Raw genomic sequence first — 21,261 nt, forward strand, 5'->3', positions numbered from 1 at the left:
GAAGGAATAATTTAAATAGAGACTGAAGAGATAGAGCGGAAATTGAAACACTCATATCAAACTGAAGAAAGGCAATTAGAACAGAAAGCAATTCAGGAAATAAAGAAAAATCCAAAATACTTCTTCACATATGCGAAATCAAAAGCAAAAACCACTGCCAGTATTGGACCTATCCGTACAAGTGAAGGTTCATACACGGAGGATGACAAAGAAATTAGTGAAATCCTAAAAATGCAGTATGAGGACATGTTTAGCACTCCAATAAACAACATGAAAGTGAAAGATCCAGACAATATCTTTATGCGGGATATTCAAACCCCTGTAAATATAACTGATATCAACACAAGCGCACTAGACTTTGAAAGAGAAATTGAAAACATGCCCATGTACTCGGCCCCAGGTCCAGATTCATAGAACTCAATATTTATAAAGAAATGCAAAGTGCCGGTAGCACAGGCACTCGGTATAGTGTGGAGGAAGAGCTTGGACATGGGGGAGATACCAGATGCATTTAAAGTAGCAGACATAGCCCCTCTACACAAAGGAGGGAGCAAAGCATTGGCAAAGAATTTTAGACCAGTTGCACTAACATCGCACATAATAAAAGTATTTGAGAGAGTGATTAGGAGTCAGGTCACCAATTTCATGGAGACCAATGACCTTCACAACCCAGGCCAACATGGATTTCGAGCGGGAAGATTGTGCCTCTCGCAGCTACTTGAGTACTACGACAAAGTCACTGAGGCATTAGAAGAAAAACAGAATGCAGATGTGATATACACGGACTTCGCAAAGGCTTTCGATAAATGTGACCATGGCGTGATAGCACACAAAATGAAGTCATTGGTAATAACCGGTAAAGTAGGACGCTGGATACTCAGTTTTCTGTCAAACAAGACTCAGCGAGTAACGGTCAACCATATAAAATGTAGTCCGAGCGCAGTTAAAAGCTCTGTACCTCAGGGTACAGTCCTTGCACCACTACTTTTCCTTATTCTAATATCAGATATAGACAAAAATACAAGCCACAGCTTCGTATCATCCTTTGCAGATGACACAAAAATCAGTATGAAAATTACCTCTGCTGAAGACATTGAAAAACTTCAAGGTGATATTAATAAAGTTTTCGACTGGGCATCAGAAAATAACATAATGTTTAACAGTGATAAATTCCAGGTACTCAGGTACGGTAAAAATGAGGACCTTAAACATAATACAGGGTACAAAACACAATCAAATGTGCCCATAGTAGGAAAACAGCATGTAAAGAATTTGGGACTAATGATGTCTGACGACCTAACGTTTAGGGAGCATAACCAAGCAAATATTGCGTCAGCCAGAAAAATGATAGGATGCATTATGAAAACTTTCAAATCCAGGGATCCCATCACAATGGTTGAACTCTTCAAGTCACTTGTGTTGTCCCGTCTTGAGTACTGCTCAGTACTCACTTCTCCCCTTCAGAGCAGGAGAAATTGCCGAAATAGAGGGAATACAGAGAACATATACGGCACGCATAGACACGATAAAGCACCTAAATTATTGGGATCGTCTCAAAGCCCTCCAAATGTACTCACTAGAAAGAAGACGGGAGGTGCAGGAAGAACCACAGGGGAAGAACAAGGGGGCACGGAAGGAGCCAAAGCCGAAGCGACTAACGCCCCCAGGTCAGAGTCCCTAAAACCAAAACGGGGCATCCGGGAGGGAAGCCAACCTAGCGCGTTGCAGTAACCTAAACCTAACATGCAACACTGATGCTGCCTGTACCCTAACAGGAACATCCTCAGAGTAAAACTGGAGCACAAGCAGAGAACACGACTCGCAAAACTCCAGGTCAAAGGTGTCGTTGACCCAACAGGCAGCATGACGGAGGCAAAACAGGTGAGTGTCACCCTGAGACAAGGGTACACTGCAACCTTTAAACCCGCACAAGGCAGGCTGGAACTCGGGAGACGCATCCATGGGTCCCCGAGCCCCGACAGGGGTTTCCAGGGCCCGTAGGGTACCAACTACGGGAAACCCTGGCAAGGTGTTGCTAACCGATTAAGAAACCCAAACAAAAACATGGGGTAGATGATAAGACTGAAAATCCCTTGGACGTGTACAAGCATGGGGGGCCTAGCAGAGGGCCACCAAAACAATGTCAGAGAAACTATAGATCCACAAGGCAGAACCTCCACCTGGCAAGCAAAAACAAAACAAAAGAAAAACTTGGCAAAAGTACACCGTCCCCAGAGGCAACAGGAACTAGTTGCCGCTTAGGTGGCAGGTAGCGCAACACATTGATGCCCTAACCAGCACAACACCACTCCCTACCACGTTTGTGGTAGAAAATAATAATAATAATAATAATAATAATAATAAAAAAAAAAAAACACTCCTTACCCAAGGCCAAACAAGGGCCCCAAGCCCCAGCTGGCCCCAAGGGCGAGGCAAATGCCGAGCAGCAAGAATCCCTACGGGAGTGGTTCCCGAACGCCCCAGGGAAGATAACCCTGACCCGCAGGGGCAGTACTCACAGGGTGCCTAGGAAAGGAAACCCCCTAAGCGCATACAGCCCCGGCACTGATGAGGTACTCCAGGTCACCGCACACCACACAAAGACAGCAGAGAAAGCCACACAAGGCAAACACCGGCCAGGAATTTGAGGCCAGAGAAGCGTCTATCCCGGTTGACACTAGCTTACGAACTGAAGGCAGCAGGCGCGGTGAAGTCAGGGGGCCCCCCCCCCCTCCCAGGGAGGACTGCGCGGACGACCTGCGCGGCAGTAAATTGTGATAATTGATTGTTTGATTGTTTCCTTGGGATTGTAGGGAGTTTCTACCTCTCTGTTCGGTTTTTGTTTTAGTTCTTACCATGTGGGGTTTGTTTTGTTATACCTACCTTTCTGGATGCCTAACCCCAGTCGATGGCAGGTAAGGAAAATCCACAACTACAATGGAGTTTTCCAGGACCAGTGCTCCCTGAAACCTCTCTGAAGGGGCCAGGTTCTGGCGCTGGTCCCTGGTAAGTCTGAACTCCGTAGCTAACGTCCCGGTCTAACATAAAATACATTAGCCCGATAAGCTCCAAGGAGCCGTAGGGGCTCCCCACAGAAAGAAAGGCGTCTGTTGAAGGTGAAGAACCCTGATGAAGGTAAGGTGAACCCCGTGTATCCACGAGCCGTTTAGATCTTGCATTGTACTCCAAAACTGCATATGCAGTGATGCACACTTTTGTGTCAGTTACTCAAAACTTCATATGCAGAGTTGAGAAGTTTAACCCTTAAACTGCGCATGGCATATATATACGCCATGAGTAACATGTCCCACGGTGCACATACCTGGTTAATACCTGGTTGATGGGGTTCTGGGAGTTCTTCTACTCCCCAAGCCCGGCCCGAGGCCAGGCTTGACTTGTGAGAGTTTGGTCCACTAGGCTGTTGCTTGGAGCGGCCCGCAGGCCCACATACTCACCACAGCCCGGTTGGTCCGGCACTCCTTGGAGGAATAAATCTAGTTTCCTCTTGAAAATGTCCACGTTTGTTCCGGCAATATTTCTTATGCTTGCTGGGAGGACGTTGAACAACCGTGGACCTCTGATGTTTATACAGTGTTTTCTGATTGTGCTTATGGCACCTCTGCTCTTCACTGGTTTTATTCTACATTTATACACATACACATTTATACATATATACATGGCGTATATATATGCCATAGGGTGCCAGGCATGATTCAAATGGCCCGCGGCTACACAGGGTTCACATTAGCTTCCTCAGGGCTTTTGTAAACAGACGCCATTTTTTTTTTAAATCGTGAGCAATATTCTCCGGTGTGAGAGGCACAGTACTGTTGGAGCAACCAAGGCTGGCGCACGCAGCATGAGTAAACGGCATTGCTGTTCAGCTTGTGACCACAGCTTTGCCGAAAAATGTCAAAATAAATATATAACTGCTATTATTTAGCAATGACAATATTACAGAGGACCCCTGACTGTGATAAAAATGACCAAGATTGTGATAATAGCAGGATAGATTGTTGTGATAATTAGCTCTGTGGAAGGAGTGATGCTGTAGGATGGAGGGAGATAGCATCGTTTACTGACTTGTGGCCACCTGTTATTGTCTGCATTCGCCATACCAGCTCAGTGGTTCTCTATGGTGAACACAAATATAGATACTTCTATATAATGTGTGTATTAGTGTAATAACAGCAAAAGGATTATGTTGGGAGGAGCCATTTGGGTGACGGAGGTGACTCCGTCTGCATGATTTGTCAGCCCCCACAGGGGCTGTGTGAGGGTGGCCACTATGCTCTTTGGGCACTCTACAAGCTTAGATGTACAGTTACGGTGCATACAACATGCAAATACTATATTTAATATGTGTATATAGTGTAATAACACTGCAATCAGTATTGTTGGGGGAGAAAGTTTAGTGTGTGTGACCTTGCGTGAGGGAGCCGCCAGTTGACTGTGTGTGTTGTGATGGCTCTTAGTGCCTGAACTAACTTTATCAGCTTAGTTGTACAGTTGTGTTGAACAAAATATGTAGATACTTATATATAACATCTGTATATTGTGAATAAAGTATAAAACAGGATGGCAGGAGGAGAAATTGGGCGAGTGAGGCGTTGTTGAGGAAGTGAGTGGCAACGAGTGGCTGGCTGCTGTGTGGCCGTCACTCCTTGTTGCTCTTCGACTCATAATACCAACTTAGTGGTTCGTTATGGTGACCAAAACATGCAGATACTTATATATAACCTGTGAATAGAGTGTAATAACAGCAAAACTATTTGTTTATTGTTTTATGAACATAATAATTGAATCACTAATAATGCACACTATACTTTTGAGTATAGCGATGATTCACCTCTTAATATATAAATATATCACACTACATACTATTGAGTAATATTACTGCAAAAAACTAAGAAAAAATAAATCAGAGACATTGAAATAATTAGGTGATAATATCTTTGTGGCAACTCTCACCTGTCAGCTCGGGTGACGCTGACCGGATCTGACGACCGCTCTGTCAACGCTCACTTTTTGCCAGACTTCCTCGGTCTATTACACCCAAAATATGTCATCTACGATTTTTTTTTCCAGTGCTCAGGGAACACAAATTAACATGTTTGGACTAAATAATTTTTTAGATTTTTTTTTCTTGCCCACAGGGGTGTAAATCTTCTCAGGACCCCTTAGCAGCTTCAGGGTTAACCCTTCAATTGCGCATTGCATCATATGATGCTTTGACCGACTTGCAGTAAATTGCGCATCGCATCATGTGATGCTTTGGAGTACTATGCAAGATTTAAACGGCCCGCGGATACACGGGGTTCACCACACCTTCATCAGGGCTCTTGTAAACAGACGCCATTTTTAAAAAAAATCGTGGGCCAAACTCCCAGATGTTAGGGGCCTCAGTATTGAGTGAGCAACCAAGCCTGACGCACGCAGCATGAACTAACAGCACTGCTGTTCAGCTTGTGACCACAGCATCGCCTAAAAATGCCATAATATTCTTCTTCATGCTATTATGTAGCGATGATATTATTACAAAAGACCCCTGACTGTGATAAAACTGACCAGGGTTCTGATAATAGCAGGATTGTGGTGATATTTAGCGCTGTGCGCCATGGAGGGAGGAGTAATACTGTGGGAGGGAGGGTGGTGGCGATGTCTTCTGACTGTGTGTGGCCATCTTTTATTGACTGCACTCACCATACCAGCTTAGTGGTTCGCTATGATGAACACAAATGTAGATACTTATATATAACGTGTGTATAGTGTGAGATAACAGCGAGAGTAGGAGGTTGGGAGCCGCCATTTTGGTGAGGGAGGAGCGTTGTCTGCACGACTTACCATGTTATTTACTGATGACCACGATGGTCTTTGGGCACCATACCAGTTTACTTGTACAAGTATGGTGAATAAAACAGGTAGATATTTATATATAATGTGTGTATATAGCGTAATAGCACCACAAACAGTATTGTTGTAGGAGAAATATTAGTGGGTCTGGCCTTGAGGGCAGTAGCTATCAGCTGACTGTGTGAGGTCCTACGTCTTTGTGCTTTACTCACCATACAAGCTTAGATGTACAGTTATGGTGAACAAAATATGCAAATACTTATATATAACCTGTGTATATAGTGTAATAACCGACAAAGTATTTGTTCACTGTTTGATGAACATAATTGAATCAACAATATGCACACCATATTTTTGAGTACAGCGATGATTCACTCCTTTTATTATATAAATATATCACACTACACATTATTGAATAATATTACAGCAAAAAAACTAAGAAAAATCAATCAGAGACATTGAAATAATTAGGTAATTATCTCTTTGTGGCAACTCCGGCCTGAAAGCTGGCGATCAACAGACCGCCTGGGACGCACGCTGAGTCAGCGCCTATTTTTTGCCAGAATTCCCCGCCCTATAGCGGGCAATATATGCTACTTACGATTTTTTATTATTTTCCCGTGATCAGTGAACACAAATTAACAGGTTAGGAAGAAAAAATAAATTTTTTTTTTTTTTTGGTATGCGCCTGTGGGTGTCAAATGGTATATAGCTATGCGCCATTTAAGGGTTAAGGGCTTCAAGCCAGTTTCGAGTAAACACTTTGATTTGAATGAATCATTTGAGCACTTGTTTGGCTGTCTCGGTGCTTCATTTTTATGAACTTTGCAGTTGTCTGAATGGCTTCGCTGACTATTTGGATGCTTTTCCAGTGCAGGTGACGGTAATAATCTCCAGCTTCTTGTATCTCTGGAAGGGAAAGGGAAGCCAGGCTACGGTTCCTGGTTGACCAAACATGACACCTAGGACTGATACAAACCAGAAGTGGGAAGGGAGGGGAGGGGATTATCTGGGGAAAAGCGCCAAGCCATTACGACTATATAGCACTTGGGAGGGGTCAGGATATGGATAAGGGATGGGACGAGGGAAAGGAATGGTGCCCAACCACTTGGACGGTAGGGGATTGAACATCGACCTGTATGAAGCGAGACCTCCACTCTACTGTCCAGTCCAAGTGGTTGGGCACTAGTAGTGGGAAGCTATTTCAAGGAGATGGCTTCAGGGAGCCACCAAGGGTCTCATCCCTAAAAGTTAAGTGAAACAAATTCATGTTTTCTATTTTTTGTGTACTTAGAATTTAAATGCATTATCTGTGATGATACAACAAAAATCTAGAAAATTTGGTAATAAATAGCCAAGATAAGGCAAGTGTTAGAAAACATCCCGCTCATTTGAAAATTCAAATCGGGATGGGACTGAAATGATCAGGATCTTGGAGATTCCGCTATACTGTATTTGAAACTGAAAAATTTATGATTAATCTAATGTATATCCATAAAATATAATATCTGCCTGTCTGTCCAAAGCAAAACAAATACTTGGAGTTAGCCATACTCAACCTTTCAAGATGACACATATGGGGATATGTGAGCACCATAGGCCAGTCAGAGTTGACCCCCATTGCTGCCATTTAAAAATTATCAGCATCTATGGCTACATCATGCAATTCCCATGAAGCTTAAAATTAGGGATATGTTTCCAGAGGAGAGGGGAAGATCGGGAGAGGAGATCAGGGGGAGAGGGAAGGATGGGGGGGAAAGATTGGGAGGGTGGGTAAGGGGAGGAGGGAAGAGGAGGGATGTGGGGAAGAGAGGGAATGTTGGGGGCGACAGGAAGAGAAATGAGAGAGAGGGAAGGATATTTAGTCTTCATATTGTCAGCCACGTTATTGTGACCTTATCATCTGCATAGGGGTAAGGAGGAAGAGCAAGGGTAAAGGGAGAGAGGGTGGGGAAGGGGGGAGGCATAGGGAAAGGAGGAAGAGCATGGGTAAAGGGAGAGAGGGTGGGGAAGGGGGGAGGCATAGGGAAAGGAGGAAGAGCATGGGTAAAGGGAGAGAGGGAGGGGAAGGGGGGAGGCATAGGGAAAGGAGGCAGAGCATGGGTAAAGGAAGAGAGGGAGGGGGAAGGGGGAAGGCATAGGGAAAGAAGAAAAAGGGAGGGGCAGAGGGGATGGAAAGTGTGTCCTGGGCACAGCCAGGTACTGCATTTGTATTATCTCACCTTGTCTCCAGAAGGACTAAGCCAGATGCCTTTCAATACTGATCCAAATTCACCATTCCCCAGACATGGTCCAATACTAAGATGATTGATATCAATTTCACCAAATACTTCATCTGTCCGGTTCCCATCCATTGTTGGGCTGCTGCCGCTGACATTTGTAGTATCTGTTGAGCTGCTACTGATAGTCAGACTCTGATGAAGAAAACAAATAAATATAGCAATAAAATAAAAAAATAAAAAATCAGCATTGAATGTAATGAAACACCATTTTCTGGGTGAGCCCCGGAGGCTTCCTGGAGCTTATTGGGCTAATGTATGTTATATTAAACCGGGACATTAGTTATGGAGTTCAGACCTACCAGGGACCATGAGCCAGAACCTGGCCCCTTCAGAGAGGTTTCAGGGAGCAATGGCCCTGGAAACCCCCCCCCTGTGGTTGGAGGTTTTCCTTATCTGCTATTGACCGGGCTTAGGAACCCAGAAAGGTAGGCATAACACAACAAACCCCATATGGTAAGAAACTAAAACAAAAAAACAAACAGAGGTAGAAACTCCCTACAATCCCAAAAAAACAAGCAAACCTAACACACTACTGCTCATCCACGCAGCCCTCACCACACTGGCTGCATAACACTCCAGTTCAGAAGCTAAGCTTTAACAAACGCGAAAAAAAATCCCGACCGGTGGGAGGGAGGGAGGGTTCCTAGGGAGCCTCTGGGGCTCACCCAGAAAATGGTGTTTCATTACATTCAATGCTGATTTTCTGAGGGGAGCCCCTATGGCTCCCTGGAGCTTCATACCCAAAGAGAAGTTAAAGAAAGGGCTGACCCGGGAAGCGGCCGCCACAAACTCCGCAATGCGAAGTCGAGACAACAGGCTGCAACCCGCGACCGAAAGCAACACAAGAATGCCCAGGAGCAGACACGTTCACAAAATAACGGGCGGCCAGGAACCTGTGCATCCTTCAAATCCCCACTCCCAAAATGAGCCCAAGACATGTTACCAAACACGGCAGCGAAAGGTGCAAATGTCCGAACGGCACGGGCGCAAGGAAAGACGGCAGGCTGACTGGACTGAATAACCCTGCGGTCAACCTGGGAGACCCAAGCCCTGGAACAGGGAACGAGGGAAACCAGATCAACCCAAAGCGCATCCCCAACCACGGCACGCAGGTAACGGCAAAGAGCCGCAACTGGACACAACACATGACGCACCCCCAGCCGAACCAACCAAGCATCAATAACCCAAGGACCCCTCCGGAAAGAAGCTATCTCGGCCTTCGCCAGAAAAGATGGAGAAAGCTGCAAACATACAAACATACCAGCAGTACCAAAAAGAGCAGAAACCCCTGCGCCGGAGGAGAGCCGGAAGCTCCCCGACCTGACCCCCAGAGGCCAATGCCAACAATAATAGGACTTTGGAAAAACAACAGTGAACCGAAGGGGCTACCACAAACCAAGGAGAGGAAAGATAAGAGAGCACCCTGACCAAGGACTTGGACATTTCAGGCGGCACATGAGAAGGCCGGAGGTGAAACAGAGCACGAGAAAGTGTACGGAATGGGGCGGATGTGACGTCCACCCTGAATGCAAGCTGAAAAGGCTCCACAAGCGCCACACGATATGAGGTAATAGTAAGAAGCATCAAATAACTGTCCTGAAAAACCAAGAAAGGACAAGACAACCTGATGCGAAAGAGAAGACAACCTATGAAGAGCAAGAAAAAGGCGAAAAGAAAAGCCAGAAAACTTCATACTGTTACTGTGACAAAGCTCGCAGGTGGGACACCATCAATGAAGCCACCTGATCACAATACAGATGGTGATACACCCGCATCAAAAGACCAGACGCAAAGAGCCGAGGAAAAGGCAGAACCAGCCACATAGCAGATCGGTCCAACCTGCCGAAAAGGAGCGGAGCCACGGGAAACGCCCCGGCTTCGGACACCGATCAAGCAGTGTCTGAAAACAAAGCTGGGCTAGTCAGCAAGGTGTCACAAGGACTACTCTCCTTGGGAAGGACTCCAACGGGGCCAGAACCCGAAGCGCCAGCTGGACTGGGGGAAGAGGTACAGGTAACTCCACCTCGACCAATCCTGCCAAAAGGCATCCACCGCGAACCCCTCGCAGCCAGTGAAGGGCGCCACATAGAATGGGAAACGCCGAGACCACGCCGACGCGAAGATGTCCTTGTCGGGGAGTCCGTATGTCTAGCAGAGCGAACGAAATGAGTCAAAGACGACCGGCCAATCTGTGAACAGAGGAATGAACCGAGACAGGCCGATCACTAGGACGTTGGACACTCCCTGGACATGAAGCGCATGAAGAGCCAAACCCAGAGAATCCAGCAGACAACCCACTCGAAGGGACCAACCCCAAAGGGGCAAGGATAGAAGATAACCCCTGTGGTTCCAGCAATGAACCACCGGAGAACAGTCCGAATGAAGTCGGATGGTAGAACCCCGAGTGACCCGAACACTCCGAAGCGCAAACCAGACAGCCACAAACTCCCGAACTGTGCTGTGAACCTGGAGAAGGGACGGACCCCACTGTCCCTAGCCGGCCTGGTGAACACCAGTCACATAGCCCTAGCCGAGAGACGATCTATCCGAGAACACATCGAGCAAAGGCTCGGAGAGGTACCAAGACACGAACCCCAAAAACCCCAAAGAGGAAGCTGGCGACGCAGCACCAACACAAGGTCCCTGGAAGACGAACCTAACGATAGCGAGAGAGGCGGAAGGGGCGTCCCTGAAGGAATCAAAACTGGCGCCGAAACCAATCCCGACCCGGGGGGTAGACCAGCATGGCGTAGTTCAGACCGGGATTCGGTTTCTGGCCTACCTCGACGACTGGCTGGTGTGGGCTCCCAGTCGGTCTGATTGTCTGCGCGCTAGGGGTGTGGTTCTTTCCAGATCGTCGGGTTCGGTTTCCTGGTGATCTGGAGGCCGTTCCATCAGGTTCCGTCTCGAGTTCAGACCTGGCTGGGTCTTGTTTAGGACTCTTGAACCGCTTCTTTGTCTTTCCCTCCAGAAGCGTTGCTGCGGCTGTGGTCCCACCTTGGGCTGTTTATGAGGGGATCCCGGGTCACTCAGCAGTTGCTCGAGCGGTTGTGTGGGAGTCTGAAATTCGTCGTGCTAGTCTGCCTATCGGGTCAGTTTTGGCTTCGCCGTCTATTTGGTTCCTTGGGGGACTTCCCTTCCGCCTCTCTTGCAATCGTTGGGTTCGCCCTCCAGGGATCTTGTGTTGGTGCTGTGTCACCGGCATCCTCTTTGGGGTTTTCGGGGTTCCGTGCCTTGGCGCCTCCCTAAGCCTTCGCTCGATGTGTTCACATACGGGTCATCTCTCGGCTGGGGCTTTGTGGCCAGTGCTCATCAGGCCAGTTGGGGATGTAGGGATCCATCTGTCCATCCATTGAGTTCACAGCCTGGTTCGGGAGTTCGTGGCTGTCTGGTTTGCACTTTGGAGGGTTCGGGTCACTCAGTGCTCTACGATCCGGCTTCCTTCGAACTGTTCTCCGGTGGTGCCTTGCCGGAACCATGGGGATTCACTTACGTCCCTTTGAGTGGCTCGCCTATTGGATTCTCTGGGTTTGGCTAGCCGTGCGTTTCATGTCCAGGGTCCTACATCTTGGCGGACGGCCTGTCTCGGTTCATTCTTCTGTTCACGGATTGGCCGGTCGTCGCCGACTCGTTTTGTTGGCAGTTGCTTTGGGTACTGGCTTGGTTGGAGTCCTTCCCAAGAAGAGTAGTCCTAATGGTCCCCTGCTGGCCGACCCAGCCTTGTTTTCAGACGCTGCTTGATAGGTGTCCGAACCCAGGGCGTTGTCCCGCAGCTTCACCTCGTTAGGCAGGTCGGACATGTCCTGTACGTAACTGGTTAGGCCTTCTGCTCGACTCTTCGCGTCTGGTATTTTGACGCTGGTGTATCACCATCTCTGTGGTGATCAGGTGGCTTCGTTGATGGTGTCCCACCTGCGAGCTTCGTCTCAGTGGCAGTAAGACATTCCTGGTATATCTATTCGCCATTTTCTTGCTCTTCGTAGGTTGTCTTCTCTTTCACATCAAGTTGTCTTGTCCTTTCATGGGTTTTCAGAACTGTTCATTAATGCTTCTTACTGTCGCCTCATATCATGCGGTGCTGGCGGAGCCGTTCCGGCTTGCTTTCGGGGTGGATGTCACATCCGCCCTGTTTGGTACACTTTCTCGTGTATTGTTTCACCTTCGGCCTGCTCATGCGCCGCCTGAGCCGTCCTGGTCCTTGATCAGGGTGCCCTTTTATCCTTCCTCTACTCAATTTGTGGTAGCCCCATAGGTTCAAGATTGCTTTTCAAAGGCCATATTTTGTTGGCATTGGCCTCTGCGGGTCGAGTCGGGAGCTTCCGGCTCTCCTCCGGCGCAGGGGTTTCTGCTCTTTTGGTACTGGTGGTATGTTTGTACGTTTGCAGCCTTTCTCCGTCCTTCTGGCAACTGTCGAGACGGCTGTTTTCCGGAGGGATCCTTGGGTTATTGTTGCTTGGTTGGTTCGGTCAGGGGTGCGACATGTTTTGTCCGGTTGTGGCTCTTTGCCGTTACCTGCGTGCCATGGCTGGGAATGCGCTTTGGGTTGATCTGGTTCCTCTCATTCCCTGTTTTAGGGCTCAGGTCTCCCACGTCGTCCGCAGGATTCTTACATCTACCAGCGCCCATACCTTCCTTGCGCCCATACTGTTCGAACGTTTGCAGCTTTCGCTGCCGTGTTTGGTGATGTCTTGGGCTCATTTCAGGCGCGAAGATTTGGGGGTCACACAGGTTCCTGGCTGCCCGTTCTTTTGTGAGTGTGTCTGCTCCTGTGCGTTCTTGTGTTGATTTGGGTTGCAGGTTGCTGCCTGTTGTCTCGACTTTGCGTTGCGGAGTTTGTGGCGGCCACCTCTCGGGTCAGCCCTTTCTTTTCCTTCTCTTTGGGTATGTAGCTCCAGGGAGCCATAGGGGCTCCGCACAGAAAACCGGCATTGAATGTAATAAAACGCCATTTTCTGGGCGAGCCCCAGAGGCTCCCTGGTAACCCTCCCTCCTACCTGTCGGCACTTTTTTCGTGTTGGTTGAAGCTTAGCTTCCGAACTGGTTCTAGGCAGCTGGCGTGGTGAGGTCTGGGGCCCCCCCTCCCCATATCGGGGCGGGGAGGGCTGTGTGAATGAGCGGCACGACAGTAAAGTGTGATGTTTGCTTCTTTGCTTGTGTCCTTGGGACTGTAGGGAGTTTCTACCTCTCTGATCGGTTATTTGTTTTAGTTAGTTACCATGTGGGACTTGTTTTGTTATGCCTACCTTTCTGGGTGCCTAACCCCGGTCAATGGCAGTTAAGGATGGGGATAGAGGGGACCATTGCTCCCTGAAACCTCTCTGAAGGGGCCAGGTTCTGGCGCTGGTCCTTGGTAGACTTAAACTCCATAGCTAATGTTCCGGTCTAATGTAATATACATTAACCTGCTAAGCTCCAGGAAGCCTCGGGGCTCACCCAGAAAATGGCGTTTCATTACATTCAATGCTGGTTCTTTGGTTTAAATTTGCCCCATATTTCAAATGCCATATGGAGTTTTTTTTACAGTAAACTATACTGAAAACCTATATTCTAATTATATGAAAATGATGATCATATGCTATTCTGAGAGAATAATAACACCAAATAAACAATTAGTGATAGTTTATATCTTTTATTCTGATTTGAAAATATGAAGTTTTCAATATTGAATTTTAAAATTATTTTTTATTCTCTTGTTTTTCAAGTTACATTGTGATCATTTAGATAAAGTTGGAGCATTTACCTAGTTGAATATGCACAAAAAATTGGAAAGTGTTTATGCAAGTTTTAAAAACTTGGAGTTATGTCAAATCGTATTTGTATGTTTTGCGCGATTTAAGGGTTAAAGGTTAGGTGCTATGTCGCTTGGTGTAGCAGCCAGATCACCAACTACCAGTTAGCTCAGCATTATTTGGCAGTCTATTCGAAGCCTTAAGGAGGCTTTATTTATGTAGATGAAAGAACCTTCTGGAGGTCATTCTGAGCAGCAGCAAGAAATTATCTTCCTCCATTACCAGCCCACCTTGGGACATTTTGAAAAGATTCCTGCTGCATCAGGGAGAAAAGGTCAGTTGGGTTTTGCTGGTCATTTGTCTTGCCCTGAAGAAAGCAAGACACTCAAAATGAACAATTGAATTGGTTAAGATCATAAATACTGCACATACAAAAACCATGAATATCTCACTACATGGTAAAGCGAATGATTAGAGGCCTTGGGGACGAAACGTCCTCAACCTATTCTCAAACTTTAAATGGGTGAGATGCCGAGCTTGCTTGAACGCTGAAGCTTCGGCGACTAATCTGAGTATCTAGTGGGCCATTTTTGGTTCTTTATACCTTTGGTCCTAAATACCTTTTGGGTATTTCATTTAAATACAAGAGTAGCAATATGTACAATAACAAAATAATACAAAGACAACATCATCTTACAAGAGGGAAATATATTTAAAAACAAAATTTACCTGCAAATCTAATTTGAGGGAATCCCTTGATGGAACTTTTGCCTGAAGATTGCTGGAATTGCTAAGAGACTCTTCTAAATTTTGTTGGGAACTATACAGATCAATTAAATCTCTTGATTGCCGAGACACAGATTCTGAAAAAGTTAAGAACACATAAGAAATCAAAATCCAGCAGAGTATGTAATGACATGTCTCTATCTGGAGGCCCATTCAGTGGCTCTGCAATGCTAAATATTGGAAGGATCCGTGCCTTACCCATACACCATGACTTTACCATGGACCAGGACCAGAATCTGGCTCGCTCAATGATGCAGAGGTAAAGAAGGGAATCAGAAAGATCACAAAATTGAGCAAAATTCAGCTTTATATAAAAGTTCGATTTTCCTGCCAAAGCCTCTGGGTCAACCAAGAAGACTCCCTTATTGGAAACTTTTCCCCTGGATGCCGCCTTTTCTTCGGAAGTGGTGGACGTGAAAGAGGGCTCTGCCCCGGGGCCTGTGTCAGGGGTTCTGGGCCTTGGGCTCCTCTAGCCCTTGCTTAGGTGCTGCGCTCCAGCCGCGGTGCACCAACCCACAGCTGTGGTTTGTTGCTACCCGGTCTTTTCATATGGCAGCTGGGCAGTTGAAAGTTAATAATTCTTTTCCTGCTTTTGGGGTGTTTTTCATTTAGTTAATGAGCTCTTGTTTTTACCTGTGACTCACCAGTGAGTCTTCTTACCAGTGTCCCATTCAATGGGGCATTGTTCTAAGTAATACAAATCCTACACAGGGAATAGAAAAACTGACTTCAGAAGCCTTATAAAGTCTGTCTGAAACCTGTTAATTTGAAAAAAGCCAGAAAGAGGTCCAACGTGGAGAGAGAACGCAGACGACACTACAAAAGAAAAAAAACGGAAATGCTTAAGCAGACATGACTTTCCATTCAAAGAAGGAATAATTTAATCAGGGAGATTGAAGAAATCAAGCAGAGACTGAAGAATTCATATCAGATTGAAGAAAGGCAACTAGACCAGAAAACAATTCAAGAAATAAAGAAAACCCAAAATATTTCTTTCCATAAGCAAAATCAACAGCAAAAACCACTGCTAGTATTGGACCTATTCACACAAGTGAAGGCTTAATACACTGAGCATGACAAAGAAATTAGTGAAATGATAAAAAAATAAAAAACCAGCGTTGAATGTAATGAAACGCCATTTTCTGGGTGAGCCCCGGAGGCTCCCTGGAGCTTATTGGGCTAATGTATGTTATATTAGACCGGGACATTAGTTATGGAGTTCAGACCTACCAGGGACCAGTGCCAGAACCTGACCCCTTCAGAGAGGTTTCAGGGAGCAATGGCCCTGGAAAACCCCCCCTGTGGTTGGAGGTTTTCCTTATCTGCCATTGACCGGGCTTAGGAACCCAGAAAGGTAGGCATAACAAAACAAACCCCATATGGTAAGAAACTAAAACAAAAAAACAAACAGAGGTAGAAACTCCCTACAATCACAAGGAAACAAGCAAACATCACACTTTACTGCCGCGCCGATCGTCCGCGCAGCCCTCCCCGCCCTGGGAGGGGGAGGGGGGAGTCCCGGACCTACCGCGCCGGCTGCCAAGTTCGGAAGCTAAGCTTCAACCAACGCGAAAAAACCGCCGACCGGTGGGAGGGAGGGTTACCAGGGACCCTCCGGGGCTCACCCAGAAAATGGCGTTTCATTACATTCAACGCTGGTTTTCTGTGGGGAGCCCCGACGGCTCCCTGGAGCTTCATACCCAAAGAGAAGGAAAAGAAAGGGCTCACCCGGGAGGCGGCCGCCACAAACTCTGCAACACAAAGCCAAGACAACCGGTCGCAAACCTGCGACCCAAGGCAACAAGAACGCCCAAGAACAGACGCACATAAGGATGGGCGGCCAAAAACCTGTGCGACCCACAAATCCCTGCGTCCGAAATGAGCCCGAGACGTCACCAACACAGCAGCAAAAGCTGCAAACGTCTGAACAGAACGGGCGCAAAGACAGACCGCAGGCTGGAAGAATGAAAACACTGCGGACGACCTGGGAGACCCGAGCCCTGAAAACAGGGAACGAAGGAACCGGATCAACAACAGCGCATCCCCAGACACGGTACGCCGGCAATAGCAAAAAGCACAACTGGACAACACAGGACGCACCCCCCGGCCAAACCAATCAAGTACCAATACCCCAAGAACCCCTCCGGAAAGCAGCCGTCTCGACCGTCGCCAGGACAGAGAAAGGCTGCACACCTATAAAGCTACCACCAGTACCAAAGAGCAGGAAACTGAACCGAAGGGGCTACCACAAACTGAGGGGAAGATAAGAAGGCACCCTGAACAAGGACCAGGATGGCTCAGGCGACGCATGAGCAGGCCGGAGGGGAAACAAAACACGAGAAAACGTATGAAACGTCATACTGTCTCCAAGACGAAGCTCGCAGGTGGGACACCGTCAACAAAGCCACCTGAACACCATAGAGATGGTGATACCCGCGTCAAAATACCAGACGCGAAGAGCCAAGGAGAAGGCCGAACCAGTCACGGACAGGACCGATTCGGCCTGCTGAAAGAGGCGAAGCCTCAGGAAAAACGCCCCGGGTACGGACACTTATCAAGCAGTGTCTGAAAAGAAGGCTGGGCCGCCCACCATGGAACCATAAGGACTGTTCTCGTGGGAATGGGCTGCAACCGAGCCAGAATCCGAAGCAACAGCTGGACCGGGAGAAGAGGAACAGGTACCCTCCACCTCGACCAGTCCCGCCGAAAGCATCCACCGTGAAGTCCTCGCAGGTGGGAAAGGGCGCCACAAAATGGGCGACGCCTAGACCACGCTGACCTGAAGACGTCCATGGCCCGACACAGCTAACAAAACGAATCGGCGATGACTGGCCAACCCACGAAGAGGAATGAACCGAGACAGCTGTCCGCCAGGACGCAGGACACACCCCGGACACGAACCACACGGTTAGCCAAACCCCTGTGGTTCCGGCAAGAACCACCAGAGAACAGTCCAAACAGAGCTGAATGGTAGAGTACCTAGTGACCCAAACCCTCCGAAGCGCAAACCAGACAGCCATGAACACCCGAACCGTGCTGTGAGCCCGACGGACAGACAGACTCCATCAACCTCGGCCGACCTGGTGAGCACTGGTCACAAAGCCCCAGCCGAGAGACGACCCATCTGTGAGCACATCGAGCGAAGGCTCGGGGAGGTGCCAAGGCACGGAACCCCGAAAACCCCATAGAGGAAGCTGGTGACGCAGCACCAACACAAGATCCCTGGAGGAACCCAATGAATGCAAGAGGCGGAAGGGGAGTCTCCGCAGGAACCAACAGACGCTGTAGCCAAACCCGACTCCGCGGGCAGACAAGCACGCCGAAGTGCAGACTCCCGCACAACCGCCCAAGCAACCGCTGAGCAACCCGGGACCCCCTCCTGAACAGCCAAAGGCGGGACCACAGCCGCAGTAACACGTCTGGAGGGAAGACAATGAGAGGCCCAAGAGCCTCAAACAAGGCCCAGGTCCGAACACGGGACGGAAAAAGATGGAAAAACCTCCAGATCACCAGGAAACCAAACCCGGCGATCTGGAAAGAACCATCCCCTGGCGAGCAGACAAGTGGACTGACTGGGAGCCCACACCAGCCAGTCGTCGAGGTAGGCCAGACACCGAATCTCAGACTCAGACAGGGCACTAAGATCCGGTAAAGATACAAAAAGTATACGAAGTGCCCATTACAAAATAGGGAAGGCAATAAAAACAGCAAACCTGAAGCCCCACCACCAACCGTGCTAGCCCCAGAAAAACTGGAGAGGAACGTGCCAAGAAGTGACCTGGAGGTCCAGGGCCACCATCCATGCACCCAGCCCCAACAGAATCCGAACAGGAGACAACAGTCCTCCGAGGAGGGCATAGGATCCAGGGCGCAGACTGTAGAAGTCCAGAAGAACTGCAGACGGGAAAAGCTCATGACTGCAAAGAGCAGACGGGAACCCCAGAAGGATGGGGCGGATCGACCACGCCCCATGCACCTCCGAAGAGGAAATGACAAAGCGCAGGGGAAGAAGCCCACCCCGCCAGCTCTGAACCCCCGAAGGGGGAGAAGCCGTCCTCCGACGCCAGCAGAGGCCGGAAGACAACACAAAGTGCCCACCAACAGCGGGACCATGCGAGAGGCAACAGAGCAAGCTGCTCCCCCAGCGCCCAGTCAACAGAGAAGGGAACAGAACCCCTTCCGAAACAAGAAGCACACTACCCAAGTCATGAGGAGAGACTACGGAAAGTAAACCACACTTCGCTGGAAGACGAAGAGTGAGGGGAGACCTGATCACCACATTCAAGATACCCAAGGGAATCGACAGGGTTGAGAAGGACAGGCTATGTAATACAAGGGGCACACGCACTAGGGGACACAGGAGGAAACAGTACCCAAAAGAGCCACAGAGATAGAATTTTTTTTTTTTTTTTTTTTGTCAGAATGGTAACGGGAAAGCACTAGGAAGTAATGTGACTCCACACACAATTAACAAGGCTGACCCCCATACAATGTCACATGTAGACATGATAGAGCCCAATAGGCACAGGAACCTATACACCTGTTGATAGACGGTTGAGGGGCGGGACCAAAGAGCCAGAGCTCAACCCCCGCAAGCACAACTAGGTGAGGACATATATTGTAAAAGTACAAGTCGCCGACTAATGGGCAGAGAGCACCACGCCGGCCAGGCAAAGAAGGCACAAAACTGCATCAAAAGGCCCACCTCGACAGCAAAACCGCAAAGTCCCAGAACAACCACAACACGTGCCAAGACCCAAAAAGATCAGTCTGCAAGCCAGGGAGACCCCGGAACCCCGGAAGGCAGAACCGGGTCACACGAGGAAACAAAGTCCCCTGAACCCACAAAAGGGGGCCCAAGAGGAAGAAACCTCCAGAACGAAACCAAGGAACCCAAAGGAACCCAGAATCGAACCAGGGGGAGCCCAAACCACCACATTTGCCGGCGGAGTACACAACTGAAAGGCAAAGCACAGCCCCCAGCAGAACCCCCTGGTAAAACGGTCCCAACAGACCGAAAACCGAGGGAACAAGGTGTGGGAGCAAGCATACCAGCCAGGGGCACTGAGCCTAAACGCAAAGGCTCAGACCCAAAACAGAAAAATTGGAAAAACCCGTTGTAAAATCAACACCCAAACGTTCCCAGAGGAACAGGCAACGGCAAGAAAACACCAGAAAAACAAAGAAACAACAACAGGAGAACAAAAACCCTGAAAATTTTTTGAAAACTCACCCGAGACGCTCGCTCGCACACCCAAACGCATGTAAACAAACCGCAACGCCGCCCTGGTGGCCACGCCGTGAAACCGGCAGACGAAAATGGCCGCCAGCAGGGGCTGTGACTGACGCTAAATACACAAAAACACGCCAGCAAATGTGGGAAGCTAACAGACTGGATGGGCGAAAAACGCCGTCCAACAGCAGAAAAACCCCGACAGGGGCAAAACCGCCCCAGAACTGCTAGCAGGCAACCCCCACAGCCCCGGGAACCAACAACAGAGGCCCCGGGGCAGAGCCGTCCTCCAAGCCCTCCGCCCTTAAAGAAAAGCAAGAGTCCATGGGAAAGGCAACAAGAAAGGGCCGCTGGTAAGACCCAGAAGCCTTGGCAGGAGGCACAGGCTCAAACCTCCGTCCCCAACCCGAATGGGGCAGCCCCCGAAAACCGCCCGAGTCTCTGCCCCAACGAAACGCCGCCCCGACCCCGAAACCCGCAGGCGGTCTGGAGCCGGGAACATGGAGGAAAAGGGGCGAACAGCACCTAACCAACAGGGGCGGCAAAGGGGCATTCGAGTGGGAAACCAACCTAGCATGTTGCAGCAACCTAACCTAGCTTGCAACACGGATGCCGCCTGTACTCTGAACAGTAATAACATCAGGAGAGTACTGGAGAACAAGCAGAGAATCACTCGCAAGACTCCGGGTCAAGGTGTCAGTGACCCAACAGGCAGCATGACGGAGGTAAAAATGGCGACTGTCACCCGGAGACAAGGGAACAGCAACCAACAATCCCGTACAAGACGGGTTGGAACCCGGAAGACACAGTCAATGGTCCCCCGAGCCCAGACAGGGGTTTCCAGGGCCCGTAGGGTAACAACTACGGGAAGCCCGGGCAAGGTGTTGCTAACCGGTTAAGAAACCCAAACATAACAAGAGGGTAGATTATAGTACTGAAAACCCCTGAGACGTGTACAATCACGGGGGCCTAGCAGAGGGCCGCCAAACACTACCAGTGGAACTATAACCACCTTAGGCAGACACCCACCAGGCATGAAAAATTAAAAACAAAAGAACAACCCCGCAAAAGTACACCGTCTCCAGAGGCAACAGAAACCGGCCGCCGCTTAGGTGGCAGGCTGCGCAACACCTTGACGCCCTAACCAGCACAATACCAATCCCTACCCAGGGCCAAACAAGGGCCCCAAGCCCCAGCTGGCCCCAAGGGTGAGGCAAATGCCGAGCAGCAAGAACCTCTACGGGAATGGTTCCCGAACGCCCCAGGGAAGATAACCCTGTTACGCAAGGGCAGTACTCACAGGGCGCTTAGGGAAGTCAGCCACTAAGCACATGCAGCCCCGGCACTGATGAAGTACTCCTGGCCACCGCACAACACA

At 48.9% G+C, this 21,261-nt stretch overlaps 1 protein-coding gene across 5 annotated transcripts in view; it reads right to left on the reverse strand.

Annotated features, from left to right (window-relative positions):
* The window catches only part of Shark (SH2 ankyrin repeat kinase), a 433,095-nt gene that overhangs the window by 204,927 nt on the left and 206,907 nt on the right, over positions 1–21,261 (reverse strand). For all 5 annotated transcript variants that reach the window (XM_069314561.1, XM_069314558.1, XM_069314563.1 and 2 more), the window contains exons 11-12: positions 14,594–14,727; positions 8,076–8,267 (exon numbers count right to left, since the gene is read on the reverse strand). In XM_069314561.1, the coding sequence (XP_069170662.1) occupies positions 8,076–8,267; positions 14,594–14,727 (326 nt within the window). The remainder of the gene's footprint in view (positions 1–8,075; positions 8,268–14,593; positions 14,728–21,261) is intronic.

This window comes from Procambarus clarkii, chromosome 79 (assembly GCF_040958095.1).
Source record: "Procambarus clarkii isolate CNS0578487 chromosome 79, FALCON_Pclarkii_2.0, whole genome shotgun sequence".
Lineage (NCBI taxonomy): Eukaryota > Metazoa > Arthropoda > Malacostraca > Decapoda > Cambaridae > Procambarus > Procambarus clarkii.